Here is a 27,767-nt window from a genome sequence, read left to right on the forward strand (position 1 = left end):
TCCTATAACACTTCCCCGAATACCATTACCCCGAAAACCATCTCCCCGAAAACCAGTACCCCGAAAACCATTACCCCGAATGCAACGTTACCCCGAATGACACATTACCCCGAAAACCATTACCCCGAATGGTAAATTACCCCGAAAACCAGTTCCCCTAATACGACACTTCCCCGAAAATGAGTGATGCACTTCAAGAAATTCTTCAAGGAAGCTCGCGAATTTGAGCCTGAAAGTTTTCGGCTTAGTAACTACAGTTATCTCTCCCTAACTCGATATTGAAAGGATCATCGAGTTAGGGAGGTATCGAGATACAAAACACATTTTTTTCAATTTTCGAAATTTTGATTGTTTCGACAAAGTACATTTAAAATAGTAAATTAAATGTGAAAAATAGTAAATTTTTTGTACATTTGCCAACGTGACACTTTTTGCATAGTCTTCAAAATTTTAATTTTTTATCACCCTGAAATGACTTGTGAACCTTCATTTTACTATCACTATAATCATAATTATCAAATTTATGAAATTTATGAACATTTGGAGAATATTTGGAAATTTCCATGAAAATATCGAGTTAGAGAGGTAAACTTGCATAGGAAACTGAAACAGATCGCATCGAGTTAGGGAACATCGAGTTAGAGAGGTTTCGACTTACAGAGGGATCAAAGTATGCTAGATTGAAGGGACCGCGCATTCCATCGAGTTAGGGGAAATATCGAGATACAGAATATCGAGTAAGGGAGAGTTAAGTTACTACTATTCCTATTGGTGATTTTTTATTCTTTCAAACATCGGCTGTTCTTTCGAGGTTGTATAATGGCAGTGTAAAAATTTAAATCAATGATTTTCTCTTCATTGAGTTATAGGCTGTTCTTTCGAGTTGTACCGTTTGAGTTGAAGTTTGAGCAATAGCGGTAAAAAAATCGACTGACAAAATTGTCTTGAGCGAAATTCAAAGTTGGCAGTGACTTCAAAAAATAAATGAAAATAAGCCCCTGCATTACTTGTCTGTATTACATCTTGTCAGTATTACAATTTCCAAGAAGAGATTTGTCCTTCTTTTAGTTATCGGCTATTCTTTCGGAAGTTGCACTAACAAAGTGATTGTTGGCATCATAATTATTGACGCTTTCAACAGTGATTTTTTTCTTCTTTTATCATAGGCTGTTCTTTAGCGATGTACTTTTGAAATAGTGGTCAGTTTAAAATCAGTTAACATTTTCATCTGACATTTTTCAAACCATAGTCTAATGACATTTTAGAATATGTTGAACTCGCATTGCCTCCAGCAATATAAAAATATAATTATACATTAACAAATAATATAACGCTTTTGAAAGAGGGCGGGAAATGTATCTAATATTAACATGTCAGCATTATCATCAGTTCGAAAAATGATTTATTGCTGTGAACACAATCATTCTCACAAAATCAAGTACACGCCTGTGAGTAAAATTTGGGTTCTCACCTGGCTCATGAAGAATAGCTGTTGATTAAAAGAATAATAAATCTTTGATAACATTAAGAACAAAAATTCAAATGAAAATCAAAATTCTATGAAATAGGTATATGGGATTCATTTGTCGGATCTTCAATTTTTCGTGCCAAGAAAATTCGGGGTTATGGTCCATTCGGGGAAATGGAATTCGGGGTAACGGACTATTCGGGGTAATGGTTTTCGGGGTATTGGTTTTCGGGGTACTTGACCATTCGGGGTATTGACTTTCGGGGTGATGGTTTTCGGGGTAATGGTATTCGGGGAAATGTTATAGGATCCTGTAGAACATGAACAGTTATTTTCAAGCTATATATGCGGCATTGAGTAAATTAATAAAACCATAAAAGATGAAGTGTTAACGCCCCTTAGAACATCGAATGTAATTTTCGAGGTTAATCAGCGCCCTTAAGCTGTATCAGCTCCCTTGATCAACTTAATTACATCTCTCCTAGTTCCTTACGAGATCAGGTGCATGCTAACGCACTGTAGAACGTTGACATAATTTTTCAAAGTATGTCAACGCCCTTTTGAGCTCTATCAGCGCCCTTATTTGACTTGATTATATCTCTCGTAGGCCCTTACGAGATAAGGTGCATACTAAAGCCCTGTAGGGCAGCAAAGGAATTTTCCGAGCTTTACTAGCGTTATTAAATAATTTGACCATATATTTTAGGTTTTCACATAGCAGGTTCATATTGGTAACGACCAGAAAACCAACAAAAACAAATTTTCGTGCAGTTCTAGCATATCGGAGAAACTTTCCTATTTCCCCATATATGCCTTGTTATCTATTCTCCACTTTTATGACCTCAGATCCCATCTCCGAAATAGCCACTTATCTATGAAAAAAAGGAAGTGGCCCCTTCTTCCGGAAATTGTAATGAAATTTACAATTTCATACTGATACTCTATGCCCAGGGACATCAAGGAAATTTCCTTTATGAAAAGATCCTGGACGACCGGGATTCGAACCCAGACACCTTCAGCATGGCTTTGCTTTGTAGCCGCGGACTCTAACCACTCGGCTAAGGAAGGCCCCTGCATACATTTTGGCTAAAATAGTAAAAAATAAATAAAAGCTTCTTAGTCGTCGACTAAACGCGACTAAGCAGGACGACAGGGCTGATTGTTGGTGTTTGAAAAGTGGAACAGTTTTATTACTTACTTAAAATATGTACAAAAAATGTATATCTTACATTTCTCCACAAACAATCTATCGTAGACGACGAGCATGGTGGCATTTTTGTCATTGTCAAAAATTTGTAATTAGAGAGACTAGAAACAAAACGAAAACGAATAAAGGTTTTCAAAAATTATAATTCAAAATTGAAATCGAAGTCAAAATTCATAGATTTTTGAACATTTTGTTTGTACTTTCGAAAATTGATTTACCGTGATGCATCAATACCCGGACGCTTAAGACGACATGAATGTTCAAACTACGATTTAAGTATGTTTAGTTAGAATTTTCGTAATATTTTTTTATGTAACATATTCTTCTGATAACTCATAACTGTTTATTGTGGAGTTTCGATTATTGATAGAAAAGGAATCACCCTCCACGCGATGCACGCACAACTTACCCAGGCAAGTGCCAGTTCACAAGTGCAGAATGAATGCAAGTGTGCAAGTTACAGTTGCTCTTCACACAGGAAACCGACTGCTGTGATCAATTATATTGCCATACTTTAACGCAATGGATTCTGTATCTCACATTTATGTATACTTTTCAAGTCTTCTCTTATTTTATCTTCCATGGAAAAAACAGTTCCACTAGTGAAAAGTGGGTCTTTCACACGCTGTCCGGATTTAAAATCACTGGCTCGTAATCCCGGACAGTCCCTTTATACACTGTTAAATACACATTTGCATCATTTTTCACACCAGTAGTGTTATCGAACATTGAAAGTATCACTTTGCACCTAATTTTGTTCAAAACACTCCACAAAATTAAACTTCACGCACTTTTCATTTAACTAAACGTTGTTCGTGCCTTGGCTCATGCGTGCAGAGATCGTTAAACTTGAACTAAAATGAACCGCGATGGAATGACGTCCGACAGAAACATCTAACTTATTTTTATTTTTAATAATAAGTTGGCAATGTTAACTAGATTGAAATGATAGTGAATAATCTTCAGTGTTCAAAGTAAAGAGTAAGAATAAATTTCAAACATATTAACATTCAAATTAAGCTGAAATTAATGAATATTAACAGAGTGTCCGGATATTGGTACCGTCCGGATTTCGATTCATAACGGTATGCACGTTTTGGACAGTTCAAATCGTGCAAAGATCAATATTCCAAAGCAAAAAAAAAATGTTGGGTCTTAGAGATAGTTCAACATTTGTATATTTAACGCAATTAAAATTAAATGATCACAAATTACCGACCGGATCCTCACTCCTCCCAAACTAATTGACGAAAGCTTTCAATTAGCGAAATCCTCTTGCAAGTAAAATTACTACTCATCAATTAGGCGCTCTCCATTGAAGAACGTCGAAAGTTGTTTCCAGCGTACAATCAAACGTGAACGGGGTGAAAGTACTTCTTCTCCTCTGTTCAACGATACCCTCCCCGATTTCTCCGAACATTTCAAGAAGGTGGAAATGTGTAATCAATCATTTTCACGCCTGGCTTATCCTGGCACACCGATGGAACGATAAAGTGAAATACAGAGTCATGTTGGTGATAATTATCATGATGAGCCTGCAATCCGATAGTCATCTTGTGATCCGAGCCAATCGCATACATCAATTACATTACGATGGGTTTCGGTATCGAGGTGCATTGACTCATAATTATAACTACGACAAGGTGTTCATTAGTACAAGACCATTTCCAATATATCCCCTTGGATTAGTGTTTGCAATCAACTCGAAATGCATCTTAATCAAACAAAACGATGATGTTTCACCTTCTAATGAGGAATATTTCTTCTTTCGCTTCGTTTGCGCTACAGAGCTCTCTGGATACATGGAGGACCAACGTCCGCTTTCATACATATCATCACGGCGATATGCCTATTGCTGCCGCGGTTGCTCCTGGAAGCCAAAGTCATCGAGAATGGACTGCTCTCTAAAGGTAAGTGAAATGATTTTAAAGGGTTCGCATTTGGTTCTTTAGAAAACATAAACCTTGGGATTTTTCCATTTGTCAGGAAAATACTCCAACTGAAAACATTTGTTAAATATACCAATCAAGAATAATAAGCTACCCTCTGGAAGTTTCTTGATGAGGATGTAGAAAATTCCATCATCGCCAAAGCATTCATATTCTTGATTTTTTTAATAAAAGTTCTCACTTTTTTCAAATCAGCCTCCCAGGAATTATCGGAAACTTTCTCTTGCATGAGATTAAGAAGTTCTGAGTAACCTGATGTGCATTTGAAAGAGTGAGTCCTAAATTGAAATGGTGCGCGCTGTCAAACTACATAGCAGTTTTGAGCTTTTTCCCAGTTAGTAATGAAACGATAAACATGATTTTGATATGACTAAGCGTTTACATGGCAAGGCAAGGATTCGAACAAAGCTAACTATAAGCGTAAGATAAAAAAAAATGGTGCATATCCTTAGAACGTTAAGAAATCCAACGTTTGCTAGCTGAGCTAACCAACCCTCTCAAACATCTGAGCAAACACAAAGCGCACAGACGTTGAAATTTCTCATCCATTAGCGAGTTTTATCGGCCATAAGAGAACCACAACCGCACTAATGAATAAGGACTACCAAAGGGCCACTGTACATTGTAATAACCATCGTTACAGCGAAGAAAAAGTAGCAGAAGGATTGCACGATGATAAGTTTTTATGGCTTCTGGCTCGTGCTACCAAAGAAGCGTGGGGAGGGGCGGTAAAGAATGCGTTCTCTAGATGGACTTTTTTTTAATTACTATCCACTAAAGAAATGCTCTGTTCGGATGAGTTGCACTTCTCGTAATTGTTGGTGAACCGTATTGGAATGCTGCCTGCAGATTTATAAGATAAAACGTACAATTTTGTACTTGGTGCTTCTAAAATAAATTAAGGACTGATACTGAAAATTAAGAGGAAAATAACCTTATCGTTTTCCAAATATTCAAAACCATTTTTTTTGCGCTCAAAACAAAAGCAATGTTCATAAAAAATCAGAGGGGGGTTGTGTACATGACACGACCGCATAACGTTAACCACGCCATGTCATTTGTTGCATTTGAATCTTAGTCAATTGTCATAATCGCAACCTTTCTTTAGTTATAATTTAGAATGTAATGGTTTGTGCATTAAAGAACAGCGAGAAGCTGTCTCCGTTCGGAGAAGTGCCCCAGATGCATCGAAGCGAATCCTCTAATTTTTAAGAGCACAAATTTAGAGAACCAGACATCCGTTTGTGCTGGAAAGTTCTCGACATTTGTGCTCTTGTAAATTAGAGGTTTGGCTTAGATGCACCATTACCTTACTCAAGTTCTTTCTTGTGGCAAAGTTGTTCAGAGTCTCAATTCAGATTAGACTCTCCCCATATTTTTGCCAGGAAAACACTTAAAAATATATAGAGAGAAGCATTTTAATACATTTTCCCTTATCTCGTATGAAAAACAGCGTCCCAAAGCATGTCGTTCGTTCAAAACAAGGGTGGTGTGTTTTACCCCAAAGGCGCATTTACACCCGGTTCCCCTACTTACAAAAATCCTCATTATTGTTGTAGGGTTTTCCAACAAATTTAAATCCATGGCCAACTGATTTACACATACTGGTCTCTACCTTTACGTAACCCTATCAAATTTCCGTAAAATGCGTGTACGAACAAAGGATTCATGATTATCACTCAGAGTATAACTCATTTCAACGTACTGTAACAAACGGACAGAAACAAATCTTTCCACAGTCGAAAATAAAGTAATAACCAAGAGGTGCACAGAACCTCTATCCCAGCGTAACATTTCCCCAAACTAAAGGAAGTTGTTACTAAACTAAATGGATTGAATGAGAGGGTGTCGGAAGGAGCCAGGCTATAATTTAAGGAGAAAGTGTTCTCATTCGCCAGTATGTATCCCGCCCTACACCTTGCCTCCCTCTTACGGTAACAGAAGAGCAAGTCGTAATTTAAAGCTCCAATTCGTAGACATCCGCAAGCATGGTAGGCGCTGTGGGAGGAGGAAACGGTTCAGATATGGAGCCCTATAAATGGTTGCCTGCTCTGGACCATTTCCGGAAAAGCGTACCACCCAAAGATGTAAGGGAAGGAGGTGGTTTTGTGGGTTGGGATACGGTACGGTGGAATATTTATTTGCATGAAACTCCGGCAGACCGCCAAGTAAACACCGGTTGTTTATTTGGGTTTTGGGGTATGTATTTTGTCGAGGTGAAGGAAGCCACGTGGGATTAAGGGCAAATTCTTGTTCGGTTCGATGAAATGCTTTTGCATTGCGGTTTCATCCAAATGGCTCAATAATTGTATTCCTTTTAATTGTGTTTGAAGGTTTTTCAATGATTCATACAAAAGAAGAGTGCTTTGTTTCAATATCCTCTTCAAAAATAATTCCCATTTCTCTATGAATGATTTTATAAATTTGGGTGCAAGATACAAAAATGAAGAGGGTGGAAATCTTCACTTGGCATAAAGACGTTTGACAAAATTGGACATTAGGCATAATTAGAATTATAAGCCTTCTTTATAACGTTACCTGTTTTTGTATGAAACTGCCCTATGCTAAACGTCCTTATGCGAAAAAGGCCATCTCTTAAAACTAACAATGCAAAACCAATGCATTTCTTTTAATGAGAATGAAGCAATTCCCATTTCAGTGATTTCCTTTCATTTATTACCACGCTTCCCATACCACACATCGAGAGCAAGACTAAAAGGTAAAAATTTCCACCATTTTTCATTGGCTCCCGAGTAAAGATTTTCCGCACACGTAGGTGCAAGCGGTAGTTTCCAGTGAACGCAAACAATATTGTTATGCAGGATACCTTTAGCAGTTACTCGTTACTCCTCGGTACATTATTTTAACCAGAAGCGCAACGTCTACACGAATGTAAAAACTGTGTACGAAAAATTTTGGATTGAATTTTGTAAGTTTTTATGGCATATTAAACTTCAAGTTTTTGGTATTTTGATTATGTAATGTTTCTTGCATTCAAATAAAGTATCTAGAACATCAAATTTTTAATACAAATCCATAATTTTATCCTTCTTTTTTTCTTATTCTTGGCATTATGTCCTCACTGAGACAAAACCTGCCTCTCAGCTTTCAAGATACTTTTTCGCTGATCAAAAATACAAAACGAAGCATGAACCTAACCAGACAGGAGCAAAGAAGATCACGGTTCTCCTTGATCAATAAAAAACAACAATCAAATGTAACTATTATAACTTAAATACCTAATCTTTGTTTAAGACTTTCTTCAACGTATATCAGAGCAAAATGATTGTGTAATGTGAAATTTCCTAAAGATTTAATGTAGTTTATTAGATTTAAAGGTAGCTACCAAAGATCACCAGGAATCATTCACTGGTTTCGATAAGAATGCATAATCAATCATGCAATGCATGAAAAAAATCTGCCAAAAATCTATCATGAACAGTTAAACTTCGATTAAATTTCGCCATGTGTGATGATTTGATTATCTTTAAATTTTAAATCATTATTTGTGTTTAAGTAGTTCCCTATTTCGCCATACGTGATTACTTGAATGTTTTTATATTTTGAAAGGTTTTGTGTGTTATAGTAGTAAGATTTTAGATATATCTTCAAGTCAGAACATTCAAAAAGATTGAAAATGTGAAAGTAATCACAATTTCAAATATGTTCAAATAGGGAAAGCACTACGGCCATAACTGGTACACTTTCCCTATATCTTGATGTTGAAACATTCAAAAATTTTGAAAATGTTAAAATTTTCGAGGAAACACATACGGCCAAATTCCATAACTCGTACACTTTCCCTATAGTTTAAAATTTTAATTCATAACATATTTATAACACAATTTGTTATGAAAAATCTGAAAGCAACTGCTTATACACGGTAAGTTTTATTTCATGTTAAGAAACTAATGAATTTTGTTATAATTGTGCTATGAAAAATAACACAATGAGTTATATTTTTGTTCAATATGGAAACGAATGATAGAGGAAAAGAAAACGATAATTGTTTTATTTTTGGATCTTAAACGGGCATTCGAAACTATATCACGCCCAGAAATGTTAAAAGTTTTGAAAAAATATGGCATAGGAGGACAGGTTCTCAAATGGTTCGAATCATATTTATCCAGTCGCACACAAATATGTCAGTATAGAAACTCTACTTCAGTTCCAAAGTCAGTGCCGTTTGGTGTTCCTCAGGGAAGTGTTTTAGGTCCGATTTTATTTATTTTATACATCAACGATATGAAGAAGGCTATAAAGCATTGTGACATAAATTTATTCGCAGACGATACCGTGGTATTCATTGCAGAGAAGAACGAGAAAATAGCAATTAGAAAAATAAGGGATAACGTGTCATTGTTAAGCAAGTGGTTGAAAATTAAAAAGCTTAAGTTGAATGTGGAAAAAACAAAATGCATGATTATAAGTAACAAAAAACAATTAAATTATACTGAGCTAAAAATGGACATTGAGGGAATTGAAGTTGAGAGAGTGAATGTTTTTAAATACCTAGGGGTTTATATTGATGATAAATTAAAGTTCAAAGAGCATATAGATAATGTAATCAAAAAAGTAGCAAGAAAATATGGTATGCTAGTTAGATTAGGGAGTCAATTGACTTTTTGGAGTAAGATATTCTTATATAAAACATTGGTGGCGCCACATATCGATTATTGCTCTTCTGTTTTGTTTTTAGCCAGTGATACGCATTTGAGTAGGTTGCAAAGGTTACAAAACAAATTTATGCGGTATATATTGAATTGCAGCAAATACACGCCCATATTAGGAATGTTAGATGCTTTACAGTGGCTTTCAGTAAAGGAACGTATTGTTTTCAATGTATTGACAATTATTTTCAAATTAACTAATAATCAAATGCCAGAATACTTGACAAATATTATTGAACGAGGACGAAATATTCATATGCATCAAACTAGACGAAATTATGATATACGTGTTGTGCCGTTTACTATGACTAGTACACAAAAATCAATATACTATAGAGGAATAAGAATTTTTAATGAATTGCCAAGTGAAATTAAACACGCACAGAGTATCGCTGAATTTAAAAGGAAATGTTCAATTTGGATTAAAAACAGATATAGATAATAAGATGTTTTTGTACTCCGTATTTTAATTTCTGTTTGTAAATTGTAATTATCAAAAGATAAATAAATAAACTATTATTATTATTATTATTATTATTATAACGTAATAAATTATATTTTTGTTCAATTTGAAACGTAATAAATTATATTTTTGTTTAAATAAGAACATATTTTGTTTAGATTTTGTTTAATGTAAAATAAATTTTGTTATGATTTTTGTTATATTAACTACTAACTAGCCAGAAACAAAATCTGTAACAATGCTGTTGTAATCGACTGGTCGGAAGACATTTCCTTTTGAGTAGAAGGACTGAAACCCACAATTAATTTGAGAAATGTTTCAACACTAGAGAACGAACAAGCATGCTCCAGAGGCACAGCAGTGAAACATTACTCAAAGTTTCAATGGCTGAATTTGGAATCGATCCCACTCCCCATGACACGATGCGCTCATTGGCGTAGCTAGGATTTTTTTCTGGAGGGAACCTAGGGGAGGCCTAGGAAATACTTGTTTTACAAAAGTAATGTTGATAGCAATAATCAAGATTTTCATAAATTGCACAAATTTAACAGATTTGTATTGATTTAATTTATTTTTTATTTTGTTTATTTCGCGGCACATCAGTGATAATTGTAGATTTCGATTTTCACTACGGGATAGATTCATTCTTTTTGTAATCCAGTCAAATTTTTTTCAAGAATTCTAGAAAAGAAAAACTCACAATGAATGTCCTTTGTGAATCTTCCACGAACTTTTCAGGTATTCAAACATGTGGTATGAAGAGATTCCTCTGAGAATTCCTACGAAAATTTCTTCATAAATTATTTTCATAGTTTTCAGAGCTTTCTTCAAAAACTCATTAACCAATTTTCACTGAGTTTGTCCTGGGATTCCCACGGAAAATCATTCCCAGACTTTCTGATCTAACCAAATTTTTCGAAGTATCCAATTACTTAAAAAATCTTATGAAGAATTCCGCCAAAGAATGCATTAGTGATTCTTTGAATAATTTCTCCTGGAAGGCCCTTAACGGACTTATTACATAATATTCCAATTACTGAGGATTTACCCAAAAAATAGTAGAAAATTCTAGGAGTCTCACCAAAAATGTTTTCAAAATCAACCCAGACAACCAAAATGTACGTATAACGAAATCATCTGGAGGCTTTATATGTGCAAAATTTCACTTATAAGATTTCGCGAAAAGGCCTTCTACGTACAAAAGTAGAGGCGATATGCGTGCATATATTATGTGATGAATAATAACATACAATGCGAGTGTATAAATATTCTACCGAACCAACCTGTGATCTTATGCGACTTAACTTATGATAACAAATGTTGATTTGACAGCTGCTACGGATTGATGCGACTTACTTTGTACGAGTGTACGAGACGAAACAAAATGTATAAATGAACTCAGAAAAGAAGTGTTTTATGAGAGGAAACTCATCAAACTGACGAGTTTATTCACGGTGTTTTGCGGGTTTGATGTAATTAGTATGAATAAACGAGTTGTAACGTGAACTTTCATGCGATTTCTGGTTGTCTGGGAATAAGGGTTCATTCCACGAATTCTTCTAAACCCTCTCAAAAATATGTTTATGTTACCCTTTTTTCAAAAATGCTAAACTAAAAAATGTTTAAAGAACTATAACATTCCTATGAAGTTCCTAGCAAAATACGTTCAACAATTCTTTCACTCAAAGATTTCCTGAGTAAATTGTTCAGGGATTTCTTAGAGAAGTATATTATTGTACGGGTTCGTATCAATTTCGTCAAACGAAAAAATAAGGACATATATGGGCTCGTGGAAACAAAAGGGAAAACTACAAATAATCAGGAACGAACTCACCAAATTAAGTTGCTTTGTAAGTGTCGAAAACAACTCTTCTAAAAGCTGAAATTCAAGTTGACTGTCCTCGATGCTAGTTCACTTTTTCGCTGGCATCAGAATCCGCGATTCAAACAACTTTCACGTATATCCCATATAATTACTTTTATTCTTGACTTGAGCGATTCCGGAACTCTCGCTTTTCACTTGTACAATTACACAATCAAACTTAAAAGATTCGCGTTGTTGTGCTAGTTATAGTTATAAAAAACACATTAGTTGTTTCTATTAAGGCGAAGTAGGCCGTCATTGAATTTTGTACACATCGTTGATGATTGATGTTAATTCATCTTACGATTTCGAATCACAGAAAATCAGTTGGTTTTGCACTGACACAGCTGAAAAAGTATCCGCATACTTTAGCGCGTACAGTGATACTTTTTCAAGTCAATAAAAACTATCAAAACTGAGTTTTATCATTTTGAAATGCAAGCTGAAAAGTCATCATTGTTGCCGAAAAGAATGACGGGCTACTTAGCCTTAACATTTTACATTTGCTCCAGCCGATTTGCGATTCTACCAGCCGAAATTAAATCATACGCGAGTGCGAGCAAAAACATGACAGTAAGAACAAAACACACCCGCACGCGCAAGTCGCTTGCTGCGATCTTGTCGTCGAATAAATTTTAGTTTTGAACAGAAAAACTGCTGTTGAAGTTCCGATGATGACGATGGTTACGATGACTTACTTTTTAACTGGTAGGCTCATAGGGAAGCAAAGTCATAGCATGTCAAAGTTGAGCATTTTGCAGTGATGCATTTGAACGCGTTCAGTTCGCGTTCCAGTTCATTTTGTTGAACGCAGCGATCAAGTAGGCTTGAACATTGAGCAGTTCAAAAATATGAACCCGTGCGAGCCGAAAAATGAACGCGATCAGTTTTGACTGATTTACGACAAATTCTAGGTCAACGTTATGTTTTTGACATGCATAATATCGAGGGCTGTATGATTTCTATTTTTATGATAAATTTCGACGATTGATGCATTCATTCTTCAAGTGGGACCTCCAATCATTATTGTGAACTGAACGGGCCGTTCTTGAGCAACGGCAAGCTCTTGCTCGTAAGTTCATTGACTACTACGTTCAAGTGCAAATGTGGCTCGGGCTCCGTTCATTTTTTAGCTCGCGTTCAGTTCAAAATGCACCACTGGCATTTTGTATGAAAATCGGCTTTCACTAGTATTATTCTGAACACAACTGTACGCTACAAACTACATTTCTTTTACGAAAGAGTGTTCTGAACAATTTCACCAAAACAAAATTTCTAAATTATATTTTTAAGAAGCATACAATAATCTCCCATAAGTTCAATTGAGCAGAAAACTTGAGTTTGTTAGGGATTTTCCAAAACAATTGCTTTAAAATTGTACCAGGATGTTGAAACTGATTTATCACGATTTTTGTCCAAATACCGTAAACCGGGGGCAATTTGATCACTATTTTACAACTTTTTGTAGTATTATCCTTAGGAGTCAAGTAATTAGCAACTTAATTTCAGCAAAATCAGTATTTGGTTTTCAGTTTATTGGTGCTTTTCGGTGATGGTTTAAAACTTCCGTTGATGAATTTTTACGTTTCAACCTACTTTTATTTAATTTTCGGTTATCTTCAGAAACTGTTACACAACATAGAACATAACAAAAAAATCACAATTAATATAATTCTTCACAAATGGTTTTTAACAATTTTACATAGAAAACACTTACAATTCCGCCGACCGTTCGTCCGTTGAGGCGGCACACTTAATTCTAATTATCTACGTCGTTTCTCTATGTTCTCGTCCTTCTTGTCGTTGTTCCGATCGTCGTTGTTCTGTTCGTCGTTGTTCGTCTTTAAGTTTACTTATCAAGTTGTTGTACACTCCCGTGCATAAGTTTGGGTTCACCCCCTTAAAAACATGCAAAAGTGTTCTGTCCATATCTCTGTGATTACACGTCCTATTGAAAGTCTTTAAGCCGCATTCGAAAGGCAAAGAGTTATTCTTACTTCGGATGTATTTTCCAAAAAAAAATTTTGAATTTTGTATACTAAATTTTTACTTGAAGTTGTGACATTTTTCAAAAAACACACTTAAAAATCATATCTAATTTCCTCAGCATTGGATCGACCAAAATTTCAAATCAAAGTGTCATTAGAATCGTAATCTTATATTCTTCGAAGAGACCCCACGAAATTTTGGCGGAAAAATCTGGAAAGTATTCAAAATCAATGAAACAGTCAGTCAAGTCATCGTGCAAAAGTTTGGGTTCACCTGAACTTACTTAAATTTGTGAAATCTCAAACCAATTATGTACGCGCCATTATTTGCGCTCAAAAAAGCTTTAAACTATTAAAATCGGTTGAAAAATGGCAGAGATATTGACAAAAATTATGTGCGTGTGGCTCAGGTGAACCCAAACTTTTGCACGATTTGCATCATACTGAGGGGTGAACCCAAACTTTTGCACGATGACTTGACTGACTGTTTCATTGATTTTGAATACTTTCCAGATTTTTCCGCCAAAATTTCGTGAGGTCTCTTCGAAGAATATAAGATTACGATTCTAATGGCACTTTGATTTGAAATTTTGGTCGATCCAATGCTGAGGAAATTAGATTAGATTTTTCAATGTGTGTTTTGAAAAATGTAACAACTTTAAGTAAAAATTTGGTATACAAAATTCAAAAAATGTTTTTGGAAAAATACATACGAAGTAAGAATAACTCTTTGCCTTTCGATTGCGGCTTAAAGAGTTTCAATTGGACATGTAATTACAGAGATATGGACAGAACACTTTTGTATGTTTTTCAGGGGGTGAACCCAAACTTTTGCACGGGAGTGTATGTGTTTGAGAACCCGTCTATGTCACGTTGTAAGTTTACAGTTGTCTCTCTATTTATCTTAATGTGAACTATTTCTGCTGCTAATCGGCTTGCGTCATGGTTGATCCTCTCTAAGATTCGTGTCCGAGAAAAGTCAAATTGATGTCCGTTTTCTATCGCGTGTTGCGTGAGTCCCGTGGTTGAAGCGTTGGTGCGTATAGAGTTCTTGTGTTGTGCGATGCGCTTGTCCAGTGTTTGAGATGTTTGTCCAATGTATTCTTTTCGTTCACAAGCTCCACAAGGGATGCTGTATACCACGTTGGTTTGCCTCATCGGTGGTATAGCATCCTTGAGTTTGGTGAAAACGGTAGTTTTCACTTTATCACACGGTTTGAATGAAGCAGTCGTGTTTTTTCAAGACTTTGCTCACCTTCTCGCTTAAACTAGGGATGTATGGGATAGAAACGTATTTTTTTATTTCAGTATTTTGTTAGTCTCTATCAGTGTATGTAATTGATTTATAGTGAAAAAAAAAAAATTAATGTAAAGTAAAATTAGTTCGAATATTAAAAAAATAAAACTACACACTGGAGCGAATCTGATCACCATAAAACAAAAAAAACAGGTAGAATAATAAAGAACATCTATTAAAATTAAACTAAATCATAAAATGACGTTAAAATTCTTACAACTCGTGTGTTTACCATTTTATTACTAAGTTAAACTATGAAAATCAACATAATACGCCTAAATGTAGGCAATTCCCTCTGAAATAAGCACGTATATCGAGAATAAACGGTTTTATCTTTGGAAAACTATGCTTGTAATGCTGTATGATCTCAAAACTGAATTATGTAAAAAACCTAAAGTTTGTCGACATAAAAGTCAATTTTGACAAATTGAGATGTACAATTGTGAAAAATAATGAAATTGTTTCGGTGGATTTCGATCCCATGACTCCCAATACGCTAGACTAGGCGCGTTAACCAACTACGCCACAGAACGGGTTACGATTCTGCAGCACCGTCGATCAAACTGAAACCATAGTCCGTCACGACCCAACATTCCTCTTCACAATTCTACTTCTCCTTCGGCTCTCTCAGATGCCCAATCATTTTTCACCGTTTTACATCTCAATTTGTCCAAATTGACTTTTGTGTCTACTATTACAAAAGAATCAGATGTATATTCGATTTTTATAATCTGCTGGTTCAGACATACCGTGCACTTAAGTGTACACAATATTTCAAATTCTAATAATTTGCATGTAGTATATTCAAGAATTTGTTGATGTCCAAAACTTATCGTGCACAAATTTCAACAATTTTCATTCACCATGCACGTATGTTTGCCTGAAAGGAAAGTCGAATACAAACGAGCAAGCGGTAGAAAAATCGACAACATTACGCTGAATGAATTTTCCGGTTGCACCATCAAACGTATTCCCCAAGCATGCATGCTTATCGTGTGGTACCTATGCTCTATCATTCCGTGGTGGGTGGGAAATTGTTTTCCACCTCTTCACCTGCAGCGAGTCGTATCGTAACGATAACGATGCTAGAGTTGCACACGTACCGCCACAATGCTTGCGGGTGAAAAATGAATTGACACTGTGCGAATGGGGAGGTGCAGTGGCTTCTGATATTTTTATCAATCATTTGTACTTTTTTGTGCGGTTCTCTTATTTTACCTTTCTTTTACGTGTATTCTGAAAGGTTTCTATTTCATACCCTCATGCAATGATCTTAAACTGTAAAATTTTAAGATTTTATACCGCATGTTAACACTTCAATTGACGCTCTGTTACATTCTTCTTCTTCACCTTCTTGACATTACGTCCTCACTGAAGCTGAGCAGGCTCTGTGCTTCTCAGCTTAGTATTCAATGAGCACTTCCACAGTTATTAACTGAGAGCTTTCTTTGCCAATGTTGCCATTTTCGCATTCGTATATTGTGGTGCAGGTACGATGATATCATATGCACAGGGAAGTCAAGGAAATTTCCATTACGAAAAGATTCTGGACCGACCGATAATCGAACCCAGACACCTTCAGCATGGCTTTGTTTTGTAGCCGCGGACTCTAACCACTCGGCTAAGGAAGGCTCCCGTTAGTATAGATGACGCTCTGTTATATTTGAACGACTCAAATTGAATCCTCGCTACTCGTTCACAGCTTTAGCGTGGTGCTTCTAAAAGTAAGCAATCGCGCTACAACCAACTTCTTAGTGCTGAGTAGTTTTATGCGATTTATGTACGTTTTGATCGACTACTTAAAAGTATTCAAACAAATCGATCCATGGATCATCACAGAACAACCAACTACAAGAAAACATATACAAGGGCTATAGATGGATTATTCTGGATTTATCTTCATATGTCTGAGTTTTCATTTCCATTCCATCCATGTGCACAATGTGGATTGTTTTATATGACAACAATAATGAAGTTATTTTCCTCATTATACTTTAATGGAATTCGATGCAACTGATGATGGCGAGATCTTGATATATGTTTTTTAATTAAAGTTTCATTATATTTATAGTAGTGATACAAAAATTTAGTCATGAGAGGCGGTTGATGGGCAACATTTCTCGTATTTCCTAGATTTCATTATCTCGTTGCAGCTAAAATTATGGTGAGACTATCTGGTGTTACGAGTTCCAGAAATAATAGAACAATGCTCTGAAGAGCCCCCGTCCTGCGATTGATCTCGTTTACAAAGCCTAAGTACCTTTTCTCTGAATTGGTATATTAAAAACCTTGTCAACGGACTGGGCAGCAGTACCGCCAGCAACTTTAGACAGATTGGAGCAAGAAGATGCATCTTATTATTCAATGTTTAGGAGGACTGGGGGTAATATGCCCACGTTAAGGAAGCAGCGATTTTAGATGTGAAAAACAATATTTCATGCTCTATGAAGTAGTAGAAATAGTTATCAATTTGAGCTCTTTTGGGGTTTATATGCAATTAATTAATAGTGTCAAAAAACTAAAATCACTTCCTTAGGGGGTCCAAAATACGAACGTTACCCTATCTCCTGAAACCGGTAACGTTAAGCGTTGTTGGCCGGTAGAACGCCAAAGTCTGTCCAGCAATTACGGTTGGAGGATGGCTTCCGGTTCACTGGCACTCCGACGACTTAAGTCGGTGATACATTACGTACTACTCAGAATAGTCATCGGCGCAGATACCAAGGTCGGTCCTGCGATTAGGTTAGAAGGAAACTTCCGGTTTCTGAACGCCCCGTCGACCATTTGCTGGTGCTAATCGGCGGTCTACTCAACTAGTTCCCGACAGTAAACCTAGTCTACCCCGATCATTAACTCGATGCAGGTTGGTTTGGTGCCGAGGTTAGTCCTGCGATTCCGGTGGAGGAATACTACGTGACGCTCGAACTACTCGGTCAAGTTCCCGATGGAGGATCTAGCCTACTCCGGTCGCAACCTTTCGCCCTCTGGTCTTTTCGTCATTTATGTTGTAACGACGACATGATTTGCGTTATCGCTTCGTTCATCACGTGTCATGTACTTACGTTTTGACACAATTTCTGCACGATGTTGTCGGGGTTTAGATCTTCGTCGCTGCTTCCAAGCATTGTTATAAAACAATCTAGAATCCAGGGTGACTCGGCCAGATAAGCCTTGTCACCGGGTACCCCTGACTTCTGGTCATGGCCACGGAAGTCGTCTGGGGCGGGTCTCTTTTCCCAGAGTCGGCTCTTCACTTTTTCACTGATCAGGGAACAAAGTAACATAATGACACTGTTAACTTTTATACAGATTTATTACCTTATTTTCGTGTGTTGTGTGTGAGGTGTAGTGTATGCTGGCCAGCTATGACGGGATCTTCGGGGCGATACGGATTGGTGGGCGGTTCGGCGTGGGATGATGCTGTCGCGTGGTCTCCAGACCAATGGGTCCTGACTCACCTTTTATTAATGCACAAAATTCACTATTTCTCACTTGGCTTGACTTTTTTTTTACGAGTTGATCACTTTGGAAGTTCAAGACGAAAAGACTGATCTTGTGCTCTGAACATATTAGCTGACCTCCCCAGATCTTCATCCTCTTCCCCGAGCCCTCACTGTTCCACAAACTCTTTCCCCATATCCTTTTCTCAATTCCAACGCCCACCCGAGCAAAGTTGAATAACAAAAAGATTACACGCTGAGTTATCAGATAAAAGCATTTGGTAACTTGTTTTGTTTTCATTTTGATTGAATAAGCAGGCAACATAACAACTATGATAACAAAAAATGTTTACACATAATATCATATGCATATCTCATTGTGTTATCATATGATTCAGGGTGATAAAAAATTCTATAACACACTCAACTTTTCTTGTTGATAACTCATTGTGTTATCAATTAGTTTTAAAAATCTAATAATGATCACAAATATTTGACGCCATCCACCCGTCGATGGCATAATCGATCTGACAGCTTAACATTTGTTGATAGCAAGAGTCTTCCCATTGATAACAAAAACAAGCAAAATATACCCATGATAATAGAACTTGTTATTGCTATGTTGTACGGTTGTTATTCGACTTTGCTCGGGCACCTAGTCCTTATGTCATCCCGCTGTTAGTGTTGTCATGTAAAGTCTTGAATATGTGGGGTGTACTAATAATAATTTCCTAGTGTTTGATTGGGCGGTTGACTTACTGGGAGTGGCTTACATATATATTTAAATTTTATAACTCTTATACATATGTATCCTATATCTGATTCACTGCGAATTCTAGTATGGCAACACAAATATTTTCTCTCCTACTGTTTATCTAGCTCAGGATTGATGTTATAGGGTAAACGTACCAGAATGGTAACAGCATTTCATACCGCACATCCGCGAATCTTAGACAGTCGAAAACTACATGTTGCGGTGTCTCTTCGATCTTAGAGCAATATCAGTGTGGCGATTCTGCGTGCCCGAATCTATGGAGATACTTTTGAGAAACATACATGACCTGATAGGAACTGTGTCACTATACATGCACGTCGAGTCGCCAGTAAAACGAATGTCAACCCATCTGTAGGCGTGTTTTGTCAATTTTTCTGCTTTCTTTTCTTCAGCATGAATCGCATCACTATCGTTGTGGATATAGGCTTGCATGTTTTCATTTCAAGCCTTCTGATTTTCCAAGAACAGCTTCTGGCTGATCTGCCTCTCCTGTACCTTCACACCAAGGTCAACACACATCCCGAAAATGTATCCGTCGGTCATTTGAAGTGCCATTGCTAGCCATTGCTTTAACGTTTCCACTATCTTGAATGCTGATTCACATACACAACTACAAAAACGGTGCCCTCTCCAATCTTTTCATGTTACTTCATGTATGCAGTCCAGACGTCCCTGATTGAACATCAGAATTTAAGGGATCGATCGATTACATCAACCGGACCTAAGCCAACCTACACGATAGTTCATCTTCGCATCGTAGGCAACGCATAAAACGGGGTAGTGAACGAATTTCCTTCATCGTTCGGACGACAAGGCCTTTGCAAGAGGGCCCTTTTAGTTCGAAACCCGATCTAGCTTCGTCGGTGATCACGCTAAAAGGCCCAGCATCCCAGTCCATGATCTACAAGTAAAATCATCATTCGAAGGGTGGACCTCGTTGTGATTGCATCCAAACTATCAGTGCATCAGGGTAGCAACATCGGCGTAGTGCGCCAATACTACCTGCATCGGTGCGACACGTCACCTTGTGTCGTGCTACAAGGAAGCCCGCAACATCAAATGCTGCGCAACATCTTTGACCTGCAAGTGGCCTCGTTACTGGATGTAAATGATGCGTCAGTGTTAGGAGGTGACACGACATTTAACAGCTGCAGCCAAGTGCAGTGAAACACATAGCTGACATCGACAGTAACTGCTGTGAGTGCAGCAATACAGAGCCCCCACTGAAGAATTAAAGCTTTGAGTGAATGTCAATGTATGTATTCCATTAGAAAGATAGGATAATAGGATAACATGAGTTAATATTTCAAAGTTAACGGCATGTCGAGTTGACTTATCATGTATTGTTATAGAGCCTGTTGGCAGCTTACATAGTTTAATAGTCACAAGTAGCTAGCCGGCTACAAAAGTTTGAGTTGAGAGGTGTGAGGTCCCTCGATTCCCCTCGATAAGCATTCCCAGCAATTTATAGCATCGATTACCTAAGACAAATTCCAACCTACACACTTAAACGGTTTCGCCGAGAACCCAACAGCTGATATCTCGGTAATAATTTGACGATTCTCGGTAAAACTTTTACCGAGATCTCGGTAAACGTTTACCGAATCTCGGTAACATTCACCGAGATCTCGGCAAAAAATTCGGATTGCCGAAATCTCGGTAAAATAAGTACCGAGATTCGGCGTTAAAATTTACCGAGCTCTCAGCTGTTGGGTTTTCGGCGAAAAATTTTACTGAGGTCGGTGAAATAATTTAAGTGTGTATAAAAGGAATTTTGTCACACACACATCTAGCCTTATCCAAATATGTTTCAGTTCATGGCAATTGGTGAATTCTAAGTTGCAAGTTGTACAGCTAGAGGAATGTATAGCAGTTCCATCTTTTGACACTGCGTTCCTTTCAACAAGGTTGTAAGTTTTCTTTATTTCCATTGGCTTAATTTTCGACTGGAAGATTTTATGCAGCGGTCAATAACGCGCGGCACAATACCGTACCGGCAGTGGCTGCCAGGTGAAAGAAGCACTTTCAGCAAATGTTAAACGGTAAAAATGGAAATGTAGCGAGAAACAGGATGAACATTGATGATGACGAGATCCCGTTCTCAAGCACGGAAATGAGCAGCTTTACCAGTCACAGTATTGCATATGAACGCGTTCAGTTTGCGTTCCAGTTCAAATTTTTGAACGAGGGATCAAGTAGGCTTGAACATTGATCAGTTCAAAATTTTGAACCCAAGGGAGCCAAAAAATGAACGCGAAAGGAAAATTGTTTTGATGGCAGATTTGAAACATGTTTAAAAGCAGAAAAACTAGCAAAAGATGTCAAGGAACACTTGAGGTTCTATACAATGTGCGTGATATGAATTCAATGTTTTTTAAAGTAGTGTTTTAAGGTTTTGTGCTTCACTGTGCATTTTAAAGTAAACGGGCCGTTCGTGAGCAGCGTCATAATCTTGCACACAAGTTCTCTGTTTGCTGCGTTCTCGTGCAAAATTAGAACGCGTTCAGTTCACTTTTGGCTCGCGTTCAGTTTGAAATGCATCACTGCCAGTCGATTCCACGAGTACGAGTACTGAAGGTATGGGAGGACGAAGAAATGGCCACGAGCTGGTTGGATGGCCTGATGGACAGACTAAGACCGCTCGAGGAGTCCATCATCGGCGAATATCAAGCTGGTTTTCGCGAACACCTCGCCAACGGATCGTTTGTGACCCTGCGAATGATCCTAGATTAATTCCGGGAGTTTAACTTGCAGACAGTCCATATGTCTTTTTATTTCAGATCGGTGTACGATTCAGTGAAAAGAAATGAACTGTGGCTGATAATGTCTGAATATGGTTTTCCCGCGAAACTTATTAGTCTGATTCGTGCTTCAAAGTCAACTGAGAGAGAGGAGACAGCTCACTGATAACTGGCTTGTTTTCTTGGCTTCTTTGATTTCTTCTTCTCATGTTTGGGTTGTGCACAATGGTTCGGAGAGCACAAACTGGGTCAAAACCATTTTCACATCCCATTTGATATCAAAAAGATCATAAAATTTAAAATCTTCAATAGCAATTGGAGTCCAATCGACAATATTTAAATATTCAACTATTTTATATGCGATAGCACAGGAAAACAATCTAAATTTTCAATTACATCCAGTTTTAGTTTGGTTAAATTTTGACGGTTTTTCACGAATGTGCGGTTTTCCAGTGACAGTTGATGACAGGTTCCCATGACTTTTGGGAGCTCGCAATCTAAGCCAGCTGTCTCCTCTCTCTCAGGAAATCAAGTGTTTCGAAATCAAGTGTTCAGATAGCACACGAGGAGTATACCCCATTAGGCATAAAGACGTTAGGCATAAGGACGTTAGGCATAAGTATGTTAGGCATAATGGACGTTAGGCATAAATACATTAGGCATAATGGATGTTAGGCATAAAATACGTTAGGCATAATGGACGTTTGGCATAAAATAATTCTTATCATATCGAAAATTGTTTGGGCCTAATTACAAATTCCATCACATTGATGGGGGTGGGTGGGTGTCCTTAAGATATAACAGTTCGTAAGCAATAGTGGACAATTCTTACAAAAATCGTTACGAGGGGTGGGTTAATTGGTTGATTAGAAATTACTATTTCCGGTGTTATGAAATTGACAGGCATCCATTATCGCAAGATATGGAAGAAGACTGTTACCATGGTCATTGTTATCATTCTAAAATCCAGTTCAATCCATTTTTGTAAGTGTCCATTTATATTGGCGATGTGCAAGTGTTATTCATTTCTAGCGAAGTTTAGTTTGGTGAGTATATGACATTTTCTGTTATATTTCTCTTACATAATTGGGTTGATTCTAAAGAAGGGAAATCTTCCATATAATTATTAGTACCTATAATACTAATGATTAACTTGAAGACAACAATCTAGAATCAATTCAAAATGTCATGTCATGATAGGTGACATTATCTTCAACAATAATATGCTGATAGTGTGACGTCCACAAGAGCGTTACATTTTCACTCCGAGTCTGTTCATAAATTTAATGTGGTGAAAACAGGTCCTTTGGCTCTTCTGCCAACAATTTTCAATGATTTTCAAACATTTTCGATCGGCCACGTATGAAAGCATTGCCGAAAGCACCTTGTAAATATTTGATATTCGTCGAGTTTATCAAGCTCAAATTTAACATAGCATTTAGCATGACGGGCATTTTTTATGGAAATATTCCAATTACAATTCCAATAACTATTAGAACAGCAAGAATTCACAAAACAGCTTATAATTGTAATAAGATCCCATTCTTACAGTCATTAAATTGACCGTGTAAGTATAAAGAAATGCCTATGATTTGAAGAAGGGAAAATATATGACGGAAGTATTAAGAGCAATAGTGATATAAATTTTTGAATAAGTTTGTCTCGAAAGCATAGTTTAATTATAAAAGAAGACAAATTTTCTGTTTAAAAAATTAGCAGCACTAACTCCAATAATTTTGTTTATAACTATAAAGAACAGCCTTCAATTTGAAGAAGGGATAATCTCTGATGAAAAATTTGCCAATAATATGCGTACAACCAAACTCAAAAGATGAGCAGCAGTTACAGCGTCGTTCATATTCTTGGCATTACGCTCCAACCCAAGCTCTTAGCTGAGTGTTCTAGGAACACTTCCACAGTTATTAACCAAATGTTTGCTTTGCCAATGTGGCTATTTTGCATTTTTATTTGTGCACGATACATGAGTACATTTATACTTCATGGCCAAGGATCGACTTGAAACCGAACTAAAATACCTTCAGCAGGGCTTTACTCTATGGTCACAGAAGTTACCACGAAGCTAATAAAGGCAATTAATAGCATTTTTATGCTAATCATTTAATCAAGTATTGTCCTATAAATTGACCTCAAAAGATTCACAAATATCGTATTTTAAAGGACAAACTTTTGATCTTTGAAGCCTTCCACAATTACCAAAAAAGTCAGCTCACTTTTCACAAAAACAATTGAATTTTTAATTTTGGAAATTATGCCAATCGTCCATTATGCCTAATGTCCATTATGCCAAACATCCATTATGCCAAACGTCCATTATGCCTATCGTATTTATGCCTATCGTACTTATGCCTAACGTCCTTATGCCTAACGTATTTATGCCTAACGTCGTGCACCCGCAGACGAGATGTCAACCTCGTTTGTGACGTTAGACAGATTGAAGCAGGGAGACGCACTTTCGAATTTACTGTTCAACATTGCACTCGAGGGTGCTATTAGGGGATCTTACACGTAAATGGGCCTTCCTTAGCCGAGTGGTTAGAAGTGCCAAGAAGAAGAAGAAGAACACGAAGAAAAACTACACTATTATCACACGGTTGCACATGCTCCTTACCTTTGTGGACGCTATCGATCTTATTGGAATCGATCGTAGATCAGTGGAAGAGGTCTTTGTGCCTCTGAAGAGGGAAACAGCAACGATAGTCCTTAAAATTAATTCTACCAAAACGAAGTACATGGTTGCAGGTAGAGTTAGAGCTAGGAGGATGTGTTCGAAGTTGTTGAAGAATTTGTTTACCTCTGAACACCTGTGACATTTGACAACGTGATAACGAAGACGCATGAATCACGAGTGGTATCAAGCGTACAAAGATGCGAATATGATTCAGCGTGTAATAAATAGCTTCGGTGGGCTGGTCACGCACAGCAAATATCACAAGAAAGAACTGCGAAATACACGCAAGAAAGAACTGCGAATACAGAATATTGTAGAGAACCAGGTAGAGGTCGGCGACTTCGTGGAAAACCACAAATACGCTGGTTGTTCGCAGTGTAAGAGGACCTGGTGAACCTAAACGTTCGGGACAACTATAGAAGTATTGCCCAAGGCTGACGAAGATGGAGCTCTACAATACAAGGCACAATCATCGTCCAGCGGGATTCGAACCCACCTCCCTCGGCAAGATCTTACTAATTCAACTTTACTTGCTTTACGTTCTCCACTACTAGGCTCTCATACAGAATTGCTTTTTGATCTAATACCTGCATAGAAATACGATTTGACCGAATAGTCATTAAAAGTTCATCCCATCGTTTACAACTTTTGTCGTTAGACAATTTTCTTGCACAACATCACTAACTATACAGGAACCAGCTGCTACTTCACCCTGTTATTTACTACCATCAAATGTTACTGCACATACCGGTCATGCTGTGCAATCTTCCACAAATGTAAGGCAATCCCTTCGATTATTTTTCCCTTCCTCCAGGAAGAAAAATTTATTTTCTACTTGAACGAATTCGTAGGTTTCCTTTCCGTATTGGTTCCCGAGCTTCGTTGCAGGCACTTTGACGAAATACATTTTTCTCGCATTAGGGCCCAGATAAGGAACCATATTTTTCTCTGACCATTTTCCTGCACACGTCTGGAGCTCGCGGCTGAAAATTCGATGAGATATGGGAAAAGGTGACTCCCTTGAGGTGCAATGCCACTGTTGTTGTTGCTGAAGTTGTGGGAAGAAGGCGAAAAATGAACAGCTTAGGCTGGAAGCGAAGGCGGTGGTTGTGTTTAAGGGAACTAGGTGTAAAATGCGCCCTCGTTGTAAAACGCACCATCGCAAGGATATTCTACTCAATTTTGATCACTTCATATATCTATCAATTTCAACGCCTCTCACGGGAAATTATTTCTCAATTTCCACATCAAAACAATAAAAGACAATCTAAAACGACCTTGGAAGAAAATGACATTAAGCAAAATGCGACATACCTACCGCATGGTTGCTCATAAACCCTTGCTGAAATTCAAATTTTGACAATGAAACACTTACTCGAACGAGACATATGATATCATGCCATTTTATCTTACCCCAGCCGTTTCAACTTGCCCGGTATACCTTACATTGAAAATTGGAAAATATCTGGATTTTACCATCTTGGTTTGCCTCAATCCAGTGATTAATTGCTAGGTTATGTATGCGACTTTCCTGTAAATCCAATTAGAAGAAAGTTTTCGACGATATTCCTACTTGAAATTTAGTTTTTGCTCCGAGGGTGCATATCACCCCGTCTTTCCCTATACCCTCCGGAGACATTTTCCATTGCTTTCTTCTTGACGATGTGGGGAGGGAGTCAAGCTGTGCCATTTCGATGGCGTGTACATTTTTCATGTATCTTTTGCACCGTAATGTGATTGGATTCACAACGAGCGTAGCAAAAATATTTGCCAACATTTGTTGTTCCAATTGTGTGTGTGGCATTCGGGCGCACACCATTTTTGTCGATTTGTATGGCACAGCTGGCAAATCACGGATTATTGTGTGCATATTTATCATATTTTAAATCGGTAACGTGTTTTTGTGTTGAAGAGCTGAAAATAATCCCATTATTTGCTGCGATCATTCTTTTTTTGCATTCACTTTCAAGAAGATTTCAAGATTTTGAAAATTATTGGTTATAGAATAGCTTTGTGCTAATTTAACCACAAAATCGATATCGCTGAATCGATTAAAATTTTATATGTCGGATACAACTATTAAATCGAATCGTTTTTATCGTTCTGTCGGGTACCGGTCACATGCATACGGCTTTTGATGACATTCTTCACGTCTGTCACTCTCTGGCACTCTTCATCGAACCAGTCGTTTCGCCTTCGCCGTTGTCCAGTACAGTACTAGATTTGTATCTTCACTAATCTTGATATGGCATCCTATCCTATCCTATCCTATCCTATGCATAATAAATCATAAAACTTAAATAGCGTAGTTCCACACATTACCATCAGTTCATATCTGAAATATAATTTTTCATCAGTGTACACATTCTGCTTATTGCATCTACCTGTGCTAGTGAAGAAAACTTTACCACCCAGCGAAAGCACCGTCAATCTATCATTAGCGAGCCAGCGCATGAAATGCTAAACTTTCGTGCTGCTATTTCGTAGCAAAACTTTCACTTCAATCAGCAACGGCAATCTCTTTGCCAACAAGAATGCACACTTTCCTTCGCAGACAGACAGGTGAGAGTACTGTGCAGAAATTCAAGAAGCGTCCTTTCAAGATTATAACTTTATCGGTGGCGTCCGGAACGTGACTCCGTTCTGCTGCTCTGCTATCCGAGAAATGTACCAGAAAGAGCAAAAGTTCCTGTGCAGACGGGGAAAATACCTGCTAGCACTCTGGTTGCAATCGATGAAATAGAATTCGATATGGGTGATATTTATAAACTTGTTGTGATGACGAGTCGAAGACAACCATCATAGGCAATCGGAATAGGGTCCTAAAACACGCTATGTCTAAACCAGACGATGACAAAAATTACAATGTACATCGGATTTTTTCTCGTTAGAGTTCGGTATTTAAGTCATATTTTCACAATCGGAAGGTTTTCAAATATTCCATCGGAGAAATTTCTATATGGTTTTTTAGTTTTTAGTTTTTTTAATACTTTTTTGACGCATTTCAGTCCATACAAAAAGTATCTACCTTGATACCTTGATGGCTACAGCGTAGCGTCACGCCATTGCCGGGCGTATTGTAGAGCTCCATCTTCGTCGGTCTTGGGCGAAACTTCTCCAGTTGCCCCGAACGTTTAGGGTCGCCAGGTCCTCTTCCACTGCGTACAGCCAGCGTATTCGTGGTCTTCCCCGAAGCCTGGTTTCATGCTGAATATT

General features: G+C 37.5%; 1 protein-coding gene across 1 annotated transcript in view; it reads left to right on the plus strand.

The window, feature by feature from the left end:
- Positions 1 to 27,767, plus strand: part of LOC110678492 (protein tincar) — a 370,698-nt gene that overhangs the window by 223,842 nt on the left and 119,089 nt on the right. Inside the window, exon 4 of the mRNA XM_021851444.1 lies at positions 4,464 to 4,585. Within this exon, the coding sequence (XP_021707136.1) occupies positions 4,464 to 4,585 (122 nt within the window). The remainder of the gene's footprint in view (positions 1 to 4,463; positions 4,586 to 27,767) is intronic.

This window comes from Aedes aegypti, chromosome 3 (genome assembly GCF_002204515.2).
Source record: "Aedes aegypti strain LVP_AGWG chromosome 3, AaegL5.0 Primary Assembly, whole genome shotgun sequence".
NCBI classification, from domain to species: domain Eukaryota; kingdom Metazoa; phylum Arthropoda; class Insecta; order Diptera; family Culicidae; genus Aedes; species Aedes aegypti.